Below are 23,884 nucleotides of genomic sequence, written 5' to 3'. Positions count from 1 at the left end.
CACATTTGTTTAGGACATGGTACGGCATCATGGATATGCTGAAAAAACTGAACTAAGGGATGCTTGAATAATTCTATCTATCTTGGGAGGGCCTACTTACAAAGTTTCTACAACCAGTTTTAAGTGAGGAATCCAGGAACATACTAAAACTACCTCTGTATCACTCCCATGAGAATTGCAAAGACAAGACTACACTGTTACAGCATACACAGAGGTATTGAAGCAAACGTTCCTCCAACATTCCGTATGTGAATGGAACAGGAAGAAGCCATAATAACTGATAATGTGGGAAGTACCCTCCACCATGCACATCACAGTGATTTGCAGAATTTTGTTGTGGACGTAGATATAGAGAGTGAAACTGGGTCTGAGAGCATCACTTTCTGCCAAGACAGCAGACATAGCACTTCCACTGTCCTGATTCATAAACCTCAGCTGTTAGAAGACTGCTCATCGGTCCCCTTGTGGGCCTGTGGATGTGAACAGATACCGCCATTTGCAACTAAAGATGGACAAACAAGAGATTACCTCAAACATTACTGAATGGAACACTGTAAAGTGCAAACGAGTGAAAATATGTGTTGAGCACCCATTAACTGCAACATACACGTGACTAAATGTGGCTCGAGATCAAATTAAGTTGTTCCATCAGTTTAGTTCTGTTCCTTCAGATTCACATTTATAATGCTTCGGCCCACTTCAGCCTACTGCTCTAAGATTCTTACAATCACTGACAAGCAGCAAGCCTTTGGGACATTTCATGATTTAGCATATCACTGTGCAAGAGCTGTGCTAGTCTGCTCTGGCTCTCTATTATTTCAAACACATTAAAGGAAAGTCCCTGGTGGAATATACATAATTTAACAAGTTCCTCATTCAGGCCACAAAGAGCCAATGAATGTCTATTGACTGCCATGTCATCTCCTGCCTTGTGGCATCATGCAGATGTGGTATGGAGGGTGGTTATGTCAGCACACCGCTCTCCTGGCCGTTTTGCAGACTTTTGAGACCATGAAGTCACTACCATTCGGTCAAGTAGCTCCTCAATTGGCATCATGAAGCTGAATGCACCTGTTACCAGTACTCCCACCAAGAAAAAATCATTGGCAGTACTGGTAATTGAACCAAGGTCCTCTGCCTGGCAGCCACCTACACTGACCACTCGGCTACTGTGGCAGACTGGATTATACATGATGGAAGGAGTAAAGGTAACAACTCACCATGTATCTGTGGCATTGAGTCATTGATTGCCACATAAATAAGGCTGAGAACATTTCTGAGCTTTCAGATAAATCATTATTCAGATAGAATAGAATGCACATATAACCTGCATGGCTACATTGTCCCAGCCACCTACATTGTACTGACACACCAGCTCAAGCTAATTACTTTCGATTCTCATGAACTCCACACAACACAAAAACTCATCCCAATTGAGCTGCAGAGCCTGCTGGCACAATGTAGTCAGCCAGAACAATGAAGCCATTCAGGTTGATGTGTATTATGTTTGCCTGGAGAAGGATTCATCCAAAATCTCAGAAACATTCTTAGTCTCGTTTATATACCTACTGATGACTTAATGCATCTACTGTACAGTGATTTGTTACCTTTAGTTCTGTCATTACTTATTTCAATTTTAGTATATGCACCACTGAAACAAGCAATTCACTAAATCAAATGTTACATTTTAGCACATACAATGCATTTTAGTACATACAATGGTGCGGTGAGAGAGAAGCGGAGGGGGAGAGGGAGGGCGAGTGGGGGGTGAGGGGTGGGGAGGAGAGGGGATGGGATGGGAGGGAGGGGGATGGGAGGGGTTCGGTGGGGAGGGGAGGGGAGGGGAGGGGTGAGGAGAGGAGAGGAGAGGAGAGGAGAGGAGAGGAGAGGAGAGGAGAGGAGAGGAGAGGAGAGGAGAGGAGAGGAGAGGAGAGGAGAGGAGAGGAGAGGAGAGGAGGGGAGGGAGTTTTAAATGTATTTCAAGTAACTTTAATAAGCAAATGATGAGATTATTGAGAAAATTTTTCTTGCTAGTAGCTTAGTAGAGAAATAAACAACAAAATTTTATGAAAATGATAGTTGCTATTCACTATATAGCAGAGATGCTGAATCACAGATAGGCACAACAAAAAGATTGTCACAAAATAAGCTTTCAGCCAACAAGGCCTTTGTCAAAAATAGAAGAGACACACACACACACACACACACACACACACACACACACACACACACACACACACACACACACATGACCACAGTCTCTGGCAGCTGTGACTTCTGCTGCCAGAGACTGTGGTCATGTGTGTACAAGTTGCATTTGTGTGAGTGCATGTGTCTGTCATCTATTTTGGACAAAGGCCTTGTTGTTCGAAAGCTTATTTTGTGACAATCTTTTTGTTGTGCCTACCCATAACTTAGTATCTCTGCTACATAGTGAGTAGCAACTAGCCTTTTAATAATATTTTTCTTTCAGTATTTTATGTGCATCATTTTACCAGATTAATGGTTAATACATTGAAAGGAAATGTTTGTCAGCACAACTACTAAGAATGAAACAATTTGGATAGCATAATGAAAAATAAAATACTATATTTCCTTCAGGTACTCTCTAGGCATTCAATGAATGATGATTCATGACAGTTCAGAACTTTATGCTGTGTAGTGCCAGAATAGCAGTATGCAAGCAATCACTGAAATTTTGAAATGAATTAATATAAAGCACAACAATGAAATAGAAACAGAATAAATTCTGCGGTACTTACCATTGTCCTTCTCATTTTTAATGCAAGTATTCTGCACGATTTTTTCTTTTTCCAACTGTCCCACTTTGAACACATGCAGATACTGTTTGGACATGCAAGCTACAATATCCTCACACATTTCAACTTTCATTGGTGTGAAACACATTTCCAAACTTACTGGAGATTCTTCAAAATCTATAAATTTCTGTCTTGATATATCATGTGCCCTCACTTTAAAATAATAAAGCACCAAAGTTCTGTCAAGGACTACAATCAAATTTCCAGTTACCTGAAATAGTGTCAATAATTTGTTTTCAGTTTGTGAATATATATTACAAGAAGTCACACTAAAACACAAAATAATGTTCATAGTGCAACTTATTTGTTACTGTGCATATTAAATGAAAAGGTGAAGCAACTACTTTAAAATACAACAGCAGACTGACGTATAGAGCTGAAAAATGAAAGAACTAATGTAATTTATTTTATATTTTTCATGGAAGATACATAGCAGTATTCCAATGTTGCTCTGCTGCTTATGACACAGATATTGACTTAAGAGAAGAACATTTGTCAACAGCTTTGAATAAGGGATAAAGCCATTCATCAAATCCACTGAGAAAAATGTTTTAAAACATAACAACAGAAACTTATTTCCTTCAGATCCCTATCTCTCTCATTCAAATGAATATTTATTCAGTGAAACTATCATTTTTTAAAAAATTTAAACGTATGTAACACAGTAACTGAATCATTGATTTGAACACCACAGTTTCTTATGAGGAATGATACTATAGTATAGGAAGTACCCCGTATTTGCCTTCCTCCAACTGAGGAAGTCAACTGACTCAACTAGTTCTGGGTGAACCTTCACTTTTGCCTTAAATTAGAATCAGCTTTGTTGTGCAGATTAACTACACCAGGACCTGAAAGTCAAATTAAGTGGCAGAATGCAGGAATGAAATGTTACAGGCATGAGATACACAAGTGGAGAAACCATAAAAGTGAACTACATCTAAAACTCAGACAATATGGATGTACATGGCAGAGATGTCCATATCTTAACTGTAACAGTTTTTACAGAATACAGTGGAAACAAGTGAACCTGTGTGGACATTCGTGTAGTGCTACATTGTGAATGTACAGAAGTCAAATAATATTATACTGTGGCACAAATACATTAATTTCACTAACATTTATAAAACAACTCAAGCTTTGTGTCACATGACAGTTTAATATAAAGGCAGACATGGCATTTATGATTTCAAGAAACTTGAAAGAGTTTACTAATTACTTTTTATGGCATTATACAAAATAAATGCAATGGCCTCCTACATGTTAACAGAGTTCAGAGTAATACATTTCAAATTCTATTTTCGGGTAGAGAAAGCTGATGAGGATGTTGTCGGAAGTGACAGGGACACACAGATATTCAATGAATCTCATGGTGGAATACTGGCATTATGAAAATAATTGGTATGTCTGAAACCTAAATAGAGAGACAGATGGGACAAAGAAGGAAGGCAGATTAGGCTTTAATATCTAACTGACAATGAGGTCAATAGAGACATGGCACAAGCTTGGATTGGGGAAGGAATTTGGCCATGTCCTTTCAAAGAAATCATCCCAGTGTCCTCTTTAACTGATTTTGCAAAATTAGTAGCAAAGTAGTGTTGACAAAACAGACCTCAAAATGTAAAGAACATCCTTCTTAATTCTACAACAGTCCTGATGGAGGCAGATTACAAGAGATGTGAGATTCCTGTGTGAGTCTATCCATACAACAAGCTATTTTATGTTAGTTTGGTTTATAATCAGTCTTGTAAACTGACATACAGCTGGGAGAGCAGTGTGCTGACCACATGCCCCTCCATATCCACATCCAGTGATGTCTGTAGGCTGAGGATGACATGGTGGCCAGTCAGTACCATTGGGCCTTCATGCGCTTTTCCAGCAGAGTTTGGTTTAGTTTTTTGGTTTATAATGGATTAATACTTTTAATTATTTTAAAGTAAATCTCTTGTACATAAATCTAAGTGACATAAAATAGTATGGGCCCAAAAGGATGTACATCACATGAACATTTTAGCATCATTGCAATCATGTCACATAAAATAGTGGCCTCATAATCACTATAGATGGGTGCATGACAGGTGGTCTAGTTTTAGCCCACAAAACTGAGCTGGAGAGACCATCTTAGTCTGCTGCATGGGTCAACCTGAAACAACAAGTGATTTAATGCCATGTGATCGGAGGCTCTGGGTCTGGGGATGACTAGCAGTCTGCAGTGTAAGACACTGGTGCCCACTAAAACCTAGCTAAAAAATTATAAAGACTTTTGAGTTTTTAACATGTAATTTCACCAGATAATACAAAGTAGTGAATAAAAATTTCCAAATACAGTAAAACCCCTTTTTTACATTCCCGCATTTTACATTTTCCCACTTTTTAAGTCAATTTTTGTCAGTCCCAACACAAGTCTTATTCTCACAATACAACACTTTCCCATCATTAATGATTCTGTGTTACAACATTTCCCACATTTTAAGTTTTCTTTGACATTATCATGACCTTCAACACTGATTTTCATATAGATTTCTGCAAAAATTGCATTGTATTCCTGCTCAAAGTCAGCCTTGGAACAAAGCAGAAAATGCAGCCTATATGCAAAGTTAATTATCATGTAATGTAGTGTTAGTGCAGTAAGTGAGATTTTCATTGTCAGCATTTTGGATCATGGCCACCTGTTATAGGTTCACAGTGTTTGGAAGAGTGGGAAAGTATGCTGAGTCACTGTCTTAATGATAATCACGATCTGATGATAGTGACTCCAGAAGCAACTTTCCTTCTGGTCATTGCATTGTATTACAACAGCTTTAATTTTATTTCACAGTCATTTATACAAATAAACACTACTTTTGAAAACGGACATCTCCATAATGAGCTTTCACAAATTGTTCTTACTTTCACATGAAATAAGCTACTCTGTACCAGGCACACAGTCTTAGGCTGGTACAAATTGATGTCAGACTTAAATATTCCTCCTCAAGATACTCCATAGCATGACAAAAATTTCTGCCCTCTTTCTCATCTAGGAAGTCCATGAACTGAGTGCCCTCCTTGTCGGCAACAAGCTTAAATTTCATGCCTACTATTCTCTGTTTACAAAGAAAGACTGCCAACTTTAGTGTTTTAATCAGTGTTGTGTTACAAGTTTTATTTATTATGATTTTATGATGATAATCAATAATAAGTCTTACATTAGAACACTAATATCTTTTTAATACGATTTCTGAAAGAGTAGAGTTAGTTTAGATTAGATTCATTTTTCGTCCCATAGACCCCAAAAAGGAGATGATTCTCATAGGTGTGGAACATGTCAGAAAGTGTAACATAAAACATTTGACTTACTACCCTGCTCATTTGTCAGGAGATTGTCAAAATCAGTGAATACAATGTGCTAAACTGGAACAGCTAATATTTACAGAATTAACACCCTGTCAGAATGAAACATTGTTATGCACTATTAATAAATTTATCATACACAAAATACCTAATCTTGACTGTTGTGACCAAGTGCTGTCAAAACTGAAATCAGACAGACATTTTTACTTAAGCTGGCTTAACAGTCACTGTTAAGATATTTATCTATAGAGTAGAAGGAGTTGCCTATCAAAAAGTCTTTCAAACTCTGTTGAAACTGTGCTTTATCTGAAACCATGTTTTTAATTTATTATAAATGTGTGTTCCTGAATATTGGACCCCTTTTTGGAGCAAGATAAGTGATTTTAGGTCTTTATGTAGATTGTTTTTATTCCTAGTATTGATACTATGTATTGAGCTATTGGTTGGAAATAGAGATGTATTACTTGCAACAAATTTCATTGAGGAATAAATATACTGAGAAGCAGTGGTTAGAATACAAAGTTCCTTGAACAGGTTTCTACATGATGTTCTTGAATTTACACTACATATGATTCTTATGACATGCTTTTGCACCCTAAAAACTTTTGCTTGGTTTGATGAGTTACCCCAGAATATGATCCTATATGACATAATAGAGTGAAAGTAAGCAAAGTGTGCAAGTTTTTTTTATATTTATATCTCCTACATCTGATTTCGTTCTCACTGAAAATACAGATTTGTTTAGGCACTTAAGCAATTCTGTGGTATGCCCTTCCCAACTGAATTTATTATCGAGTTGTAATCCCAGAAATTAAACATTATCAACCTCTTCGAGCTGTGTGTTTTCATATGTTATACACATGCTGAAAGGAAATCTTTTACAGGTTCTGAGCTGCATATAGTGGGTCTTAAAGTTTAATGACAGTGAATTAGCTTTAAACCACTTATTAATGTCAGTGAAAATTTGATTAGCAGCTATTTCTAAATCTGTACTTGACTTGCTACTTATTGCAATGTTTGTATCATCTGCCAACAAAACAAACTTAGCATCTGGCAATGTAACACAAGAAAAAGCAATGGACCCAAGATGGAACCTTGAGGAACACCATGTATTAATTAATTCCCAGTCAGATGAAGACTGACTGCTTGTTGCACAGGTATTTCACAACAACACTCTTTGTTTCCTGTCACATACATAAGACTCAAATCATTTCACAGCATTGCCAGTGACACCATAATATTCTAATTTACTTAAGAGAATGCTGTGGTTCACACAGTCAAAGGCTTTTGACAGGTCACCGAAAATGCCAGTAGCCTCTAATTTATTATCTAATGAATTAAGTAAATAAGTAAGTGTAAATAGATTTCTCCATATCACAACCATTAAGAAATCCAAACTGTGACTTGGACAATATATTATTTGCCGTCAGATGCTTAAGAAGATGCTTGAACACAGCTTTTTCAAATATTTTTGAGGAAGCCGGGAAAAGTGAAATCGGTCAATAGTTTGATGATATCTCTTTATCCCCCTTCTTGTAAAGAGGCTTAACTTCAGCATATTTTAGCCAATCTGGAAATGTTCTTCTGATAAGAGACTGATTACACAAATAACTTAGAGAAATAAAAACAATTAACTGTCAGATTTTTTTTAAATAGGCTGAAATTAAATTGCTTCAATTTCATATTTTGAACAATATAATGAGAATGACAGTAAGAATAATTCATTCATTCTCTCTTGCTGTGTTTCCTATGTGTTCCTGTATTTTACACTTTCCTGCATTTTGCACTTTTATGGGTCAATCTACTGAAATGTGTAAAAAGGGGGTTTTACTGTACCTTCTGTCTTATCAAAAATACACATTTCCCATCAACACTGTCCATTCTATCCAATAAAGTACAGTCTCACAGGAACATTAACAAATTAGGTATATAAGTGTCAGCTATACCTGGCAACAAGCAACTGCATTTGGGTCTCTTTTCAAAGGCAGTTCGATCATTTCCAATCCTCCTGAACTGATCTGTGCACTGCTTGGTGTTACCTGACCAGCAATTCTTGCACGCATTGGCTGCTGTAGAAATGTGCTGTCTGGAGGGTTATTAACTATGTCCCATTTACAGTAAATTCGTACATAGTTGGAGATTGTACCTTGGCGATTTTGCTTGCATTCAAGGGCTGCAATGTAGTCACCTGAAAATAAATAATATATAACTTAGAGTTATCATGTAGTGTTCAAAAAGTTCATTTTATCCTCATTTAAAACTGGGGAAAATAACAGAATACATTCAGAGGCATAACACAGAGGCATTCAGTAAGTGATGCAACTTTTTTTTTCCCCTCAGTCAATTTCGGTTGAAAAAAATGTGGAATTTGTTGTAAGACACTGTGAAATATTCCTGCTTCAGCCCCTACAGTTTCATGAAGTTCTAATTGGTGATGGTGCTATACATAGACTTCAAAATGGGGACTGTAATGGAGGTGCATTCCAAGCAGAGAGCTGTCATTGAGTTTCTTTTCGTAGAAAACCAGCGCATCACAGATACTCATAGGTACTTGCAGAATACCTACAGAGACCTGGCAGCAGACAAAAGCATTGTGTCATTGGGCAAGGCATGTGTCATCATCACAACAAGGTTACGCAAACTTGTCTGATCTCGCACAAGCCAGCCAGACGCAGACAGCTGTGACTCCTGACTCCTGCAATGTTGGAATGTACAGATACTCTCATTTGAGGATAAATCACAAGCAAGCAACTTGCTGCTCAACTGTTGGTGCTGACACACTTGTCGACCAGTTTAGGTACTCAAAGATGTGTGCCTACTGGTTTCCTTGCCACTTAACAGAAGACCATAAAGAGCAATGGAGGACCATCTGTGGGGAACCCTCATCACCTCTCCTTCAAACAGAAAGTTCAAAGTCACACCCTCAGCCGATAAAGTCGCTGTGATGCCCTTCTTGCTCTCTGAAGGGCATTATTCTGTTTGCTGTCCTCCTTTATGGTGCAACAATCACCTCTGAAGTGTATTGTGCTACCCTCAGGAAATTAAAGAAATGACTTCAGCATGTTTGTCATCACAAAAATGCAAACGGACTTCTCCTCTATGACAACACAAGGTCTCACACACGTCTGTGCACCCAAGAGGAGTTCAAAAGACTTCTATGGACTGTTCTTCCTCATCCACCCAACAGCCCACATCTCTCTGTGTGGTCCAATGAAGGATGGATGCCATGGGAACCAGTATATGGATAATGAGGAGGTTACTGATAAAGCAAGACACTAGCTCCAATGTCTACCAGTAGAGCGGTACTATATGGCCACACAAGCCCTCCCAGTAAGGTAGCATGAGGCCATCGCATTGAATGGAGGTTATGTTTAAAAACAGGGTTTTGTAACCAAAAGAGTGGAGAATAATGTGGTATATTGGAATCCTGAATAAAACCAACCTGCTTTCAGAAAATAGATGTGTTGCATTACTTATTGAATACCCCTTGTATTTTTTCAATGCCTGAAGAAAAAGATAGCAGAACAGATAGACCAAGTTTTTTGTAGTGAAATGAGTCACCAATCTGCACAGTTACAATAATTCTGTGGAGTCACCCTGTAGGCATAAGTGTCACTGCCCTAGCTGATGGCGGGTGCTTGATCTGGAAGCAGGTAGCCGGACCCCAGAGGGGGGAGGGGGAACCTTGGTATGCGGGTCAGTCTACCAGAGAGCAGACAGCCTGAACATCACATACAGACTGCCACAGAGAAAAGCACAAAATGCGATCAGTGTGAATGAACGAAACAACTAGCATGTGGAACCAAGAGCACAGCAAGAAGCAAAAGCCAGTTCTGTATTAGTCAACCTTAGCATGAGATCTGACTGGCCTGGCCTATCACTGCCGGCAAGTAAGTACCTGGGTCAGCTGTTTGGCCCATATGGTACTTTGTGTGCACTGTCCATGATAGCTTTCTGCGTTGTTTGCCACAAGACCTACTCCAGCTCATCTGCATTCATATATATGTACACTGGTGGGCATACTAAATCCCCCCCTCCCCTCCCACCCCCACCCCCTCCTCCTCCTCCTCCTGAAAAGGCCACATATGGCCGAAAATGGCTTAGTTTCTGTTAGGCCACAAAAATGGCAGAAGACTGTGGAGGCTAGTCTGGTGACATCAGCACGAGTGACAATTCATCTATGGCTCAGATCCTAAGTCCATGGCCTCACCATCAAGAATCATGGGAATGATTGCTGCTGGCTCCCTATTCTGCAGTGAAAGTAGTGCAGAAGGGGGTGTGGAGGGTTGGCAGAAAGTGTGCATGCTGTGGCAATTGGTAGTCTCCTACTGGGCAAATGGTGCTAGTGTGGAGATGGCAGCATTAAAAGTCCAATGGGTCATGGATGCAGCTGATCTGAATGATCGGTTAGCTGCTCCTGACTGATATCCACCACAAACAAAAGCTTATCTTTCTGGTCCACCACTACACTCGGCAGTCACCGCTGCTGCTGGCTGAAAGACCATGCCTAAACAGCAGCCCCATATGGAAAATGCAGTGGGACGTGAAATTGCAGGGCTTGCAAATCAGCATCTAACAAATCTAAGAGGCACCGCAGCTGGTGCCATTGTAAATGTTCCCCTCAACTGCACCCTCCGACCCTCCGACTGTAATCGCACAATACATGGCTAGAAAGCTAGAAAGTGCATCATCATGGGATGAGGTAGACATGGACTTCTTTGTTTGTGTCTTGAATGTTTGCATGAATCACTCCACCTCTGTGTTAGAAGCCATGTGAAATTGGGTGGTAGTGAGATGCCAGATGCTTCTGTGAATGCAAAAAAATCTTAAACTTTTCACGGCACAAATTGCCAATCATTATCAGATGCAAAAGTCCATGGGGATCCCTTGATAGTGAAAACAAATAATAGCTCACGAATAGTTGCTGTTGACATCACAGAGGGCAGACTGGCTATATATGGGAAATTGGACAATGCATCCACCTCCAAAAACCACGTGTTTCCCAAAAAAGGCCTGTAAAATCAATGTGCACTCAGTCGCAACAGTGCTCTGGGACTGGCCAAGGGGAAGGAGAGAATTGATGCCCTGGTCAGCCTGGTTCCCTGCACCGGTCACACTAGCCTCCACAAGATGTCCAGTGTCATGATCAATCGTCGACCAGTATGCTCATCATCATGTCAAAGTCTGTATATGAGACATACCCCAGTGCAACACAACAGCTGCAGTATGGGAGGACACAATGCTGGAGGGACAACTTTTCAACAGCTTTGATCTCACAAGACAAGCATGTGGAACTCCTGGACAAATTCAAGTCAATTTTGTAGTAGGAAAAAATGTAAGTTACACAAAATCCACCCTTCCAGGGGCACACCTGTGCCATCCCATCTAGGCTGCAGAGATGGTTTCCTTCTTTTTTTTTCTTTTTTTTCTCCCAATCTGTTGCGAGGTATTGTCCAAAATGAAAACGAAAGCCTCCTGTTGATCAAACTCAGGATCAGGTACTGCTGGTGATTGCAACAGTGCATCTGCATTAGCATGCTGGATGATGGGCCAGTACCGAATATCACAATAATAATTACTGAGAAAGAATGTCCACCCCTGCAATTGGTGGGCAGTCCTATCTAGTAGTTTAGACTGAGGACCAAATAATGAAATCAGTGGCTTGTGGTTGGTGATGACTAGGAACATTGCTCCACACAAAAACACGTGCAATTTATTAGAAAATGATACCCAGTTCCTCCTTTTCCCCCTGCGAAAAATTACTTTGCACTGCTGATAAAGTATCTTTGATGCATAAGTACTGGGCTACTTGGTGCCATCTGGATTCTATTGTGACAAGACTGTACCAGCGCCATACTGGGATGCGTCAGAGGCCAGAGTTAATGACTTACCCAGCATAAAATAAGCTGCACAGGGAGTGGAGCACTGCTTGAGAGACTGAAAATTCCATTGACAGTCCACAGACTGCATGAATTTGATTCCCTTTTGGTGAAGCTGGTTAAGAGAATGACAAATGTGCAGACCTTGGGGTATAGCTTTAGGGTAATTAGAAATTCCTTCAGGTTCTTGGGTACCAGCAGGCTGACAATGGCTTTGATGTGCTTGTCCAAATGGATGTCATCCTTGCTAAACATGATCCAAAGAATGCACTTTTGGGGACAAAGAAACTACATTTTTGCAATTTGCAATGAAGGATGTTGTCCAGAAGGCATCGAAAAACTGCGTGCAGATTTCATACATGTTCCTTTTGCATGGAGTCTGTGAACCACATGCCATTAAAGTAGTTGACACAGCAGGGAATGTCCTTGATCAAATGCTCCAAATATATTTCATAAATTCCTGGGGCAGACAAAATTCAAAAGGGCAAGGAATGAAACTAGCAAAGTCCAAACCGATTTGCCCACTGAGCAGAAGCAGATATGGAAGGAGAGCAATACCAAAAGCATGAAAAATGTCATCATCAGGGATCACAACTCTTTGTCTTACTTGTACCCACCAAGCTCATCGTCAATGGCATCATCACACTGAGGCTCAGCAGAAGGCCAGATTGCCTGGCCAGTCCCTTTGTGCACTGGGGACAGCTTACTATGTGTATCTAACTTCACCAGCTGTCGATTGTCTGAAAGTAAATCCCTTGCTGCTGCTGTAAGTCCATGTGATTCAGCAATCTGGGCAACTTCAGTTAAAGAAGGGTGGGACAAGGCCATAGCCCTAGCCTGGACCTCAGGGCTGTGTGCTCATTGGATCATCATGTCAGTAATTAATGAGTCCACATACATGGTGGTAGCACACTGGAGACAATTAATTACACAGGAGACTTGGCAAGTCAGTGATCCAGGCTGTGAGTGACTGCCCTGGGCACTTGTGATACTGTTTAAACTGCAACTGTGCCACCACCGCATGCATTTGATACTCAAAATACTGTGTCAGCAACGAATCCTCAAATATCAGTTTCTTGGGCTCAGTAGAGGGTTTCAAATTTTGCACAGCAGGATCGACAATACACCTTACCTGGCAGTGCAGCAAGAGTCAGTGCAGGTAATTCTGCCTTTCCATACACTCATCAAAACTGGCTAATGGCATGATGGTGGTGGAAGAGGAGGCTTTTGTGCGGGTCCCTGGCCTGCCACCAGTATGGTGTGAGAGTAGATCAATTCTGTATTCTGTTTGAGTAGCTTCTGCATCTGCTCCTGCTAAAGTTGGTGCTGTTGCTTCTGGAGACACAACAGTTCCTGCCAGCATTGCAAAAATTTTGGGTCTGTGGTAGCCACCAATGAACACTATGGGGAAAAAATGAAATAAAAGTGTCACATGTGGAAAAACATCCCTATTCACCACTTTTGTTGGCACAGACATGACAATGCCCCAAAGCCATGCTGTCAGCACAAACACCACTATTCTAGCCAATGGTGTGTGCTCAACCTGAAAGTTGGTTCCAGGAGAAGAAGAAAAACTTGAAATTCAGGTCAACCTATGGAGCAGAAGAGGGTCATAACACTGCAAAGAGACTGGCACAGAGAAAACCACAAAACATGATCAGTGCGAATGACTGAAACAACTAGCACGAGGAACCAAGACCATGACACACGGCTGCAGCCACGTTCGTGTTAGTTGACCAGAGCATAAGAAATGACTGGCCCAGTTTTTCACTGCCAACAAGAAAACATCTGTGTTGACAGTTATGCCCATACGACACTTTGTGTGTGCCTTCTAGCCTTCCATGCTACTCTGCCGCGAGACCCCTACCAGCTCATCTACATCCATATGCATGTACACTGATCGTGATATTTAACTCACCTTTTGTAAATGTAACATAAAATTTATTGGATAGTGCATAAACTCAAAAGAAACATCAACATGTTGTGAGCTATCACTGTATGGTAGGTAATGGAAGGCACTAATGTGCCCCACCAGCTGCAGCTCCCTGAAATGGTTCTTACAATCTTCTCATTACATGTCCATAATATCAGAATCCTCAGATAAATGTCCTGTATAATCATATGAATATTCTGCATTTCTTTTTTGGAACCCATATCGTTCCAATTTTGTTTTTAAACCTAACAATCATGACTACTGAAGACAGAAGAATCCATAGTGAAAATGGTAAATGATGTTTTCCTTAAAGTATTGCCTAGTTTTGCACAAATTTATGATGGTCCCCTGGACATTACAAATGGTGGTACATGGTTTTTGATACGGTGTGTGGTTACCACAAAAAGCAACACATGCTGTACAATGCGCTCCCATGCTGGCAATAAAGTTAGTGAGGGGCTCTTGAGGTAGGGCATTCCTTTCCTCCTACAGTGGAGTTGACAACTGCTGGATGGTCAGTGCTACAACCTGATGTGCTACAATACGTCTCCCTATGCATCCCACATGTTCTCAATGGGGTTTACATTGGGGGAAAGGCCAGGTTAGTCCATCTGTTGAATATGTTCTCATTCCAAGAGCTGCTCTTCTTGTACTGTTCAATATGGTCGTGTACTGTCATCCATAAAAATTAAGCCAGCACCAAACACATGCCTGAAAAGTTGCAAATAGGGAAGGAGTAGAGTGTTACAATAACATCAAACAGTAAGTTCAAGGATTTGGAGGTGAGTACACTCATTCAATGAGCTCCTCCATGCTGTTTGATGCAGTCACACACTGTCATCCCTTGGATAGGGTCAGGGTCAAATACACCCCTCAAATGACGCACATGTGGAAGGAGTACAGAGTCACAATAATGTCAACTGGTGAGTGTATCGTGTTCAAAAATTTGGACGTCAGTGTGCCCATGTAACATTATGTATCCCCACACAATAACACCTCGATCACGAAAATGGTTATGTTTGACACTGTTCCTGGGTGTATTACTGTGTTCCCATCTCTCGCCGCATGAGGACATGTCTAGAATCACTACTCAGACTGAATTTGCTCTCATACAAGAAGAGCACATGAGCTCACCCCTCATTCGTCCAGTTCCTATGCCCTTGGCACCATCACAAAAGATGCTGCCAGTGTGTGGGTGTCAATGGAACACAACATAATGCTCACTGGGCAAAGAAACCACCCCCATGCAGTAGCCATTTCACTGTGGAGCACAAGATTGCTTGCTTGCAGTCCTGTAAAAAATGTAAACATAGGCTTCCATGGCCGTTGTCACAATCAGTTAGCAATCCACCCTGAGGAAGGCGCCTTGCAACAGTGGCCGAAAACATCGGAATTTTACAGATGACAATATGGCCTCAAACCCAGAAGAATTTTATTGACTCTGTTAACTATGGTTGCAATTGCATCTGTTGTTTGATATGGGTCCCTTATTGCCCGTTGCACATCGTAGCAGTCATCTGCTTCTATAGGTGGCCATGGTTGACTACCTTCTTTCCTTCTGGCGGCAATGCCTATGGTTTGGAATGCTTCCATGCTCCCCATGAATGTGAAACAATGCTGTCAACAATACCAAACTACTGGGCTACACTTGTCACACATCATCCTTCTACCAGTTTCCTGATGATCCTCCCCCAAGTGAAGTCATCCAGATATTGTTTCCAGGCCATGCTCTAATGAAGGACGCAATCATAGATCACCACAACTGCTTGCTGATAGACACACACTGTCTTTTCCCATTCCTTCAACTGCCTTGTGTTGCAGGGCAGCCCTGTTTGGTACTACAGTCATGCAGACCTCAAGCCATACGACTTCCAGCTTTCTGTATATGACTCGGAATCTTCTGGCAACAGACAACTGCACTTTCATTCATTTCCACTGAGTAGTTAATATATTATGGTACTTTATCTTTGTCATCCTAAAGGTTTTCAGAGCAGTGTTTTGCATATTCTGTGGTTCACCTCTAAAGGAGACAACTTACAGAGCACTAGTATGACCCATTCTTGAATACTGCTCAAGTGTTTGGGCTCTCCAAGAGGTCAGCTTAAAGGAAGACATCAAGGCAATTCAAAGACGGGCTGATGGATTTGTTGCTGGTAGGTTCGATAGTATTATAGAGATGCTACGTGAAGTCAAATGGGAATCACCGGAGGGAAGATGGCATTCTTTTTGCAGAATACTATTGATAAAATTTAGAGAAAAGGAAGTTGCAGTTGACTGCAGAACGACCCCACTGCTGCCAATGTACATTTCGAGTAAGGGCCCTGATGATAAGAGAAATTAGGGCTCACACATAGACACATAGCCAGTAGCTTTTCCTTCACTCTATTTGCAAGTGGAACAGGAAAGTAAATGACTAGAAGTGATGCAAGGTACCGTCTGTCATGCACCTTACAGTGGCTTGAGGAGTATGTAAGTAGCTGTAGATAGTAATTACAATTGTACATGAAGTTCAAAAATATACATCTGGCAGACATCTGTTTAAACAATTGAAAACATTAAACAGCACTGCCTTCTAGTGAATTTAACTTTTACACCGAAAAAGAGTGCAACATTCAGCTATAGAAGTCTTCAATGATCTGCCCACTGAAATAAAATGTCTGACAGTCAGTATAAGTGAATTCAAACAAATATTTAAGTTGTTTCTCAAACCTGTAATCTGCCGCGAGGTGTGTGTGTGTGGGTGTGTGTGTGTTCTCTCTCTCTCTCTCTCTCTCTCTCTCTCTCTCTCTCTCTCTCTCTCAGCCTTTCTCTAATTGTCTCTTGTCTCTGTGTAACTGACAGGCAATGCATCATAGCATTTATTGTGAATATAATACATGATCTACAAGACATGGACACTAGCAAACTAATTAATTACATCAGGTGGGCACAAATACATGAATACAGCAGTATTTACTGGTCATGAAGTTATCCAATCCATGACTGATGATAAGAATATCAGGCCTACAATCTTGTGCTGACAGTCAGTGACTCAAGGCATATTTACTGACAGTTTAAAATATGCCACATTGGCATCAGTATATCCAAATGGATATATGAAAATCACCTTCAATTACTTCCAAGAAAGTGTTTTACAATAAAAAAACCTCATTCAGCTACACGGAGCAGTGTAACTGCTCTCTGTACAGCTTTTGTAAGGGATTCTTTTTGTGGAGAATTCCTTGCACGATGACAAAAAGTAAGTCCTGGCAGATAAAGAACAAAAACTGTACTATTTGTATATTTTATGATCTTGTCAAAATCGTTTTCATTATCTGCACAGGTGTCACAATGCCACTTCACTATATGGTGAGTGCAGATACTTCATGGCCCAATGGTGGCTCAATAGTAGCTGGAGAACAGAATCCCGTGAGAATGGAATGAACTCGCCATCTGCTGCAAGCAGTGGAGGCACCCCCTCCATCAGCAAGAGGGAGGGGGAGGAGGGTGGCAGATCAAATTCCGTGAGCTCCACATCAGTAAGCGCAGTTGTGGGCTTCACTGTGGGCTGCTGCTGCAAGTGCAAGCCATCACACAAAATAACATTGTGACTCAACCAGCTGCCCATCACACCAGCAGACCACAGCAGTAATGCTCCAACAGGATGCAGGTTTAGCTGATTTGCATGATGAGTAAGCTGCTCCCTACCAACATCCACAACAAACAACTGCTGACCTTTGTGGTCCACCATGACAACTGGTAGCCACCCCCACCACAGCCCAAAGGACTGGGCCCAAACGGCAGCCCCCAGTAGGAAAACATAGCAGTCTATGGCAGTAAGTGGGATGCGACTCATTGTGCAGCAAGTCCAGGAGAAGCTGTGGCTGGCACCCATGCAAACATTCTGCTGCACTGCACCCATCGACTGGCGTTGCCCCGTATATGGCCAGAAAGCTTAACAATGCATCATAATGGGAAGTGGAAGATATGGAACTTCTTCATTTGGGTCTTAAACTTATGCACGATGGACTCCATCTCTGAGTTAGAAGCCTGGTGAAATGGAGTGGTAGTCAGATGCTGGATACCACTGTAAACACAAAAGTCCTCAAACTCTTGTGACACAAATTGCTGAGTGTTGTCAGATACCGTGGTCCTGGGGGATTCCTCAATGGTAAAAATAACCGACAGTGCATGAACCACAGCAGCTGGTGATGTGGAGGACAGACTGGCAATGTACAGGAAACTGGACAACGCATTGACCTCCAACAACCACATGCTGCACACAAAGATTTCCCCTTGTCCCAGGGGTGCTCCAGGACTGGCTAAGGAGAGAACTGGTGCAGCCTGGTCCTGTACACATGCCCAGGAAGAACACACCAGATGTTCAATGCCACAATCAATTGCCAGACAGTAGACGTGACATCACATTGCCGTCATATGAGTCATACCTCAGTGTGATGCATGTGGCAATTGGAGTAAGAAATGCTGGAGAATGACCACGTGGCAGCATTGCTCCACTGTGGCAAGCATAAGAACCTTCTGGGCAGAAATGAGCTGATAATGTACAAGAAAAAACATATTTCACATCTGATCCACACCAAAGAGAAGCGCTGCAGCCAACCCAGCTGAACCACTGAAATGACATACCAGAAAAATGGGTGAATGGCTACGTAGGTCACAACTTCATATGCCATCAACAGACAGTCTGACAGGGTTTGCCTGCCAATCAAACTCCAGATCAGGCTCCACTGGTGGCCACGACAGCACATCACTGTCGGCATGCTGGCAGTGGATAGTAACAAATGTCACATCAATAGTTACTGAGAAGAGGGCCCACCACTGCAAACGGGGGATACTCCCATCTGGCAGCTTGGAACAAGAGCCAAATAAGGATATCAGTGGCTTGTGGTCAATGATGTGGAGGTAATTCACCCCATTCACATTAAACTTTTAACCCTGAAAATAACATCTAGTGCATCCTTTCCCACCTATGAATAATTATACAGTATAAAGCATCTCTGGTGCTTAAGCGATGGGCTGTTCTGTGCCATCCAGGTTCTTATGGGACAGAATGGCATCAGTGCCATACTCAGATGCATCACAGGCCAGGGTTAAAGGTTTACCCAGTGTAAACAAAGCCAGACAGGGAGCAAAGCACAAACACTGCTTGATAGACTAAAAAGCCCATTAAAAATCCCTAGACCAGACAAACTCAATGCCCTTCTGGCAAACCCAGTTAAGAGGTTGCAGACATGCATGGCCTGGGGAACAAACTGAGCATAATACCAAATCTTACCCAAAAAAGACAGGAGCTCCTTCAGGTTCTTGGGCACTGGTGTGTTGACAATGGCCTTGATGTGGTCATATTTGGGGGCAAGACCATCTTTACCAAGCACATGAACCAAAAAATGCACACATGGATAGAAAAAACAGCACTTCTCCCACTTAGAATGAAGGCCATTCCCCAGAAGACATTGGAAAACCAACTGATAGTTTCATAAATGCTCCTCCCAAGTAGAGTCTGTGATCCAGTTGTCATCAAGGTAACAGTAGTAGTAGTAGTAGTAGTAGTAGTAGAGGGGTTTTGGGCGCACGACAGCAAGGTCTTCAGCACCCATCAAGGTAACAGGAAATGTTCTTAATCAACTGTTCTAAAGTCCATTGGTAAATTCCTGGTGTAGATGATATCCCAAAAGGCAAGTGATTAAACTAGTAAAGCCCAAGGGGGTACTGAGTACCTGGGAATCCCAAGAAATCGCATCAAACATGAACTGCAGATAAACGTCGTGCAAGTTAATGCGGAAAAAATACTGCGCCCACAGACAATTTCACCAAAAACTCTGTCTGCCACAAAACAGGATACGAACCTACAATAAAATGCGTGTTGATCATCTATTTAAAATGACCACAAAGGCAGATGGCACCACTGGGCTTCACAATCACCACCAAAGCAGTGGCTCACTGTGTCGACGAAATAGGAGAAATGATACCCTGATCCTGACAATGCTGCAGCTCAGCTTTTATCTTGTTGCACATGGTGAAGGAAATGGTTCAGGGATGACAAAATTTGGGTACTGACTGACAGCTTAAGAGAAACATGTGACTCAAAATTTCTGTTTGGCCCAAGGTATTGTCAAATAGTAGGCTGTAGGATTGGAGTAACAAGTCCAGATCATGAACAAGAGTGGATTGACACACTGAATGCACTTCATCAATGATCTGGAAGCCAAAATCAGAAAACACATCAAGCCCCCATGTGAAGATGGAGAATTGGTCCCGAGCCTCTCCCTCTAAAGGAATGCACTGTTTGCTATAAGACATAACCTGATGGAGCGAACATTGCAATTCTCTGCACCTAAAGAGCCTGCATGTATCTAAGTTAATTAGGCTGACTGTCTCTCCTTTACCTACCTGAAATTCTACTGGTCACCCATTTACTAAAAACAATAACAACATACACTGAGGTGTCACATAAAAGGCCTCAAAGACAGCCCTAGAGTCCAGTGAAAACAGCGGAGTATCTGATGACTGACTCACGGCCTGTTAACTGCCACGAACAGTTGCAAAATGACCTATCCACTGGTATACCCCCCACACACAGCCTCCAAGTGCAGGCAGTCGTGGTGAAGAGGCAACAAATGACATTAGGGCCAGGATGCTGGCTCACCCAATGAGTGGAAGGATAATGATGGCGAGGACCTGAAAAATGCTGCTGGTGGGAATTACAAAGCCGCATGCAGCATGCCACTCCACTGGCTTCGCCAATGGCAGCAACACACGCTGGCTTGGCAGAAGACGAGGCCACCTGGGGTGTGCTGAGAGGCACTGGGAGCTGTTTACCATCCACACCCAATTGAAACCCCCATAAATTATCAGAAAGGACTGCTGTAAGCTCATGCAATTCCACAATTTGGGCAATACTGGCTAAACAAGGGTCGGACAAGGTTAACACCGCAGTATGAACATCATGATAAGAAGCTAACTTGACAATCACACACTGAATTAGTGGGTCTGGATAAGAGGTACCACATTTGGGACACTGAAAATGACACTTGTGTGAGAGGCTCTGCAAATTGGCAATCCAGACCACATACGATTGCCCAGGGCACTTGTGGTGCTGGCTAAACTGCAACTGCACTGCCACCACATGGATTTGATGCCCATAATACTGCATAAGCAACCAAAAAAGCTCATCAAAGGGAACTTCCTCAGGTTCAGTGGAGGGCTTCAAATTTTGGACAACTTCACATGGATGACAACAACAACAAGGCAGCCACACCAACTGGATCAATGATATGTCTTACCTAGCAGTGCAGCAAAAACGAATGCAAGTAATTCTCCCACCTTTCCATCAGCTCATCGAAACCAGGAAACTGTATAAGGGACAGCACAAAAAACTGAACAGCTGGTGCATGACTACCCCAACAGTGATGCAAGGGTGTAAAGCAAGTCCGCATTTTGGGTTATCAGCACCTGCATCAGCTCTTGCTGCTGCTGCTGCTGTTGTGCAACTGTTCCTTCCAACACTACAGAAATGCTGGGTCCATGTTATTCCAAGTGAACACTAGGAAAAGGGAAAAAGATATAGGGGTGTTACATGTTTAATAACCTCTATCAATGGCTGTTAAGTATCTGCACGAGCTGCTTCACTACATGGCTGGCACAGATATTTCATGAGCTAATGGTGGCTCAGTAATAACTGGAGAACAGAACCCCATGAGGGTGCAAGTTAATCTACAGGAAGCAGAGAGTCTGAACACATGTAGAAATGAGCACGGAAAGAACTCAGCACATGGCTAGCATGAACGGCTAGTGGCTAAATACTTGACACTACATATGACACAGTATGCTAGGTGATGTCTGTGTTGGCCAAACTCTGAGTAAGCACTGGTCCACCTGGCTTCCTGCCACTTGCAGGTAAATTCCTCCGGCAGTGGGTCTGCTCAAACCTTGTGTCACAAGCGCTTTCTATGGCAGGTTCCTGCATTATTCCACTATGATAACTCATCTGCCTCCATCAAGATGTGCACTGGTGGTGATACTAAATCTTTGATTGAGGGGACCATAAAATTCTACTTCAGGTGACATTAATGGTATCTCTCAGATATGGATTGAATCCTAGTTCCACCACAATAGAAAGCTTATGACAAACAAGTGTTTTACACTAATAAAACTAAACTCAAAATGTAACTGAACATATCTACAACTGTTTTACAGAGAACAGTTTATGTTTTGGGGTCTCAATTTTGAACAAGTAAAACCTGCTGAACTAGTTGTCAGTGTCCAACAGAAATATTTCAGTGAGCACCCAAGAGTTCTTCAGTGCCCCTGATGATGGGAACAGGGTTGTTCACTGAAATAGTGTGCCCGTTGGACACCAAGTACCAGCAGTACATAAATGGACTGTTCTGTCAACAAATACACTGAAAGAAGATAAAGACTCATCAGCAAAACTAACTTGCTGGTATCACAGAGTGACATAAGTTGACACAAACTGATTGAAATATTATGGATAAAACTCTTTTCAGTCCACTTTACTAACAAACTGGAATACACACATGGATAAACAAATCAAGATTACATGAACGTTCCACGGGTGTACTAACGAACCATAGTGTCCAATAGGCACAATATTTCAGTGCTCAGACATGTCACCATCGTCAGAAGAGATGATGAACTGAGCTCCTGAGGGTGGGTGGCTGTCTTAAATCCCCTCCCACTGTGAGGCATTCTCTCCGGAGTCCACACCCGCGGTTGCACATCGGCGGTCACTGAGACACTGGCATCGGCATCTGTGATGGCGTCAGTGTAATTGCCTCTTCTGCCCTGGTCACCCGTTCGTTTTCTTTGCTGAGCATCTTTTTAATTAGACTCAGTGCTGGTTCCCACGCCTTGCTGAGGTTATAGCCTCAATCTCGGTTGATGAGTCCGTCCCTGGTACAAATTTCGATAGCCTCTCTAACAATTCTGTTCCAGTATTTAGATGTCTGTACCAAGACCCTGGTATGTTGGTAGTCCATTTCGTGATTTTCAGACAAACCGTGCTCAGCGACCACTGACTTGTTGGGGGTACCTAAGTCGAGTGTGCCTCTGATGTTCTCGGCAACAATCTCTGATGGTGCGCACTGTCTGTCCAATATAAGTCTTCCCACACTGGCATGGAATCTGCTATATGTCGGCCTTCTACAAACCGAGATCATCTTACTATTCTTCTCAAATTGTGATGGAATGTTTACGACAAATTTCATTGGTGAATATACATATTTCTTTGGAGCAATTAAAATGCCTAACTCCTTGAAGAGGTATCAACATGACAACTGTGAGTGAACATCACATATCATTCTTCCAGCTCACTTTTGTGTGATCAGTACTTTTTTTCCGAGTGATGAGTTACATCAGAAAATTATTCCTAAATAATTTTAACAACAAGGTTGCTAACTTATTTTTGATATGGCAATATCCTATTTTCTTAAGGAATTATCTTCTATGGCAATGCAACCAAAGTAAATAAAGTACACACTCAATAAAAGTGAACGGTATGAGTTCCGTTTAGAGTAGATTATTGGACATCTTGCATAGATTCTTTAAAGGTGTTGCAATTTTTCCTCTCATTGCACTAAACATATAATACTGTGCTTCACAGCAAATGTACTCCAAAAGCAGTAGTTGAGTACAGCCCTGCAAGCAGCAAGTACTGTACCTCCCTCCATCATCATAGGGAATAGGTTGGGGAACCATGTGGAGACTTGGGTAAATGAAGAAATTGGTCTCGAGAGAAATGCTTGAAGAAATCCAGACTGTCTTTATATTCTCTGTCATATCACACAACAATTACCTTAATTTGCAGATCAGTGCAAATTGGGTACTGGAAGCTTCTTCATTTTTCCATTCAGTTGCACTATGAATCCTGATTTACACTCCTGGAAATTGAAATAAGAACACCGTGA

At 41.7% G+C, this 23,884-nt stretch overlaps 1 protein-coding gene across 5 annotated transcripts in view; it reads right to left on the bottom strand.

Moving 5' to 3' along the window:
* The window catches only part of LOC126297483 (Hermansky-Pudlak syndrome 3 protein homolog), a 163,594-nt gene that overhangs the window by 125,720 nt on the left and 13,990 nt on the right, over window positions 1–23,884 (bottom strand). For 4 of the 5 annotated variants that reach the window (XM_049988359.1, XM_049988361.1, XM_049988362.1 and 1 more), the window contains exons 3-4: window positions 8,093–8,334; window positions 2,763–3,030 (exon numbers count right to left, since the gene is read on the bottom strand). In XM_049988359.1, the coding sequence (XP_049844316.1) occupies window positions 2,763–3,030; window positions 8,093–8,334 (510 nt within the window). The remainder of the gene's footprint in view (window positions 1–2,762; window positions 3,031–8,092; window positions 8,335–23,884) is intronic. The other variant, XM_049988363.1, reaches the window with a different exon arrangement.

This window comes from Schistocerca gregaria, chromosome X (assembly GCF_023897955.1).
Source record: "Schistocerca gregaria isolate iqSchGreg1 chromosome X, iqSchGreg1.2, whole genome shotgun sequence".
Taxonomy (NCBI): domain Eukaryota; kingdom Metazoa; phylum Arthropoda; class Insecta; order Orthoptera; family Acrididae; genus Schistocerca; species Schistocerca gregaria.
This window is presented reverse-complemented; position numbering and strand designations above follow the sequence as displayed.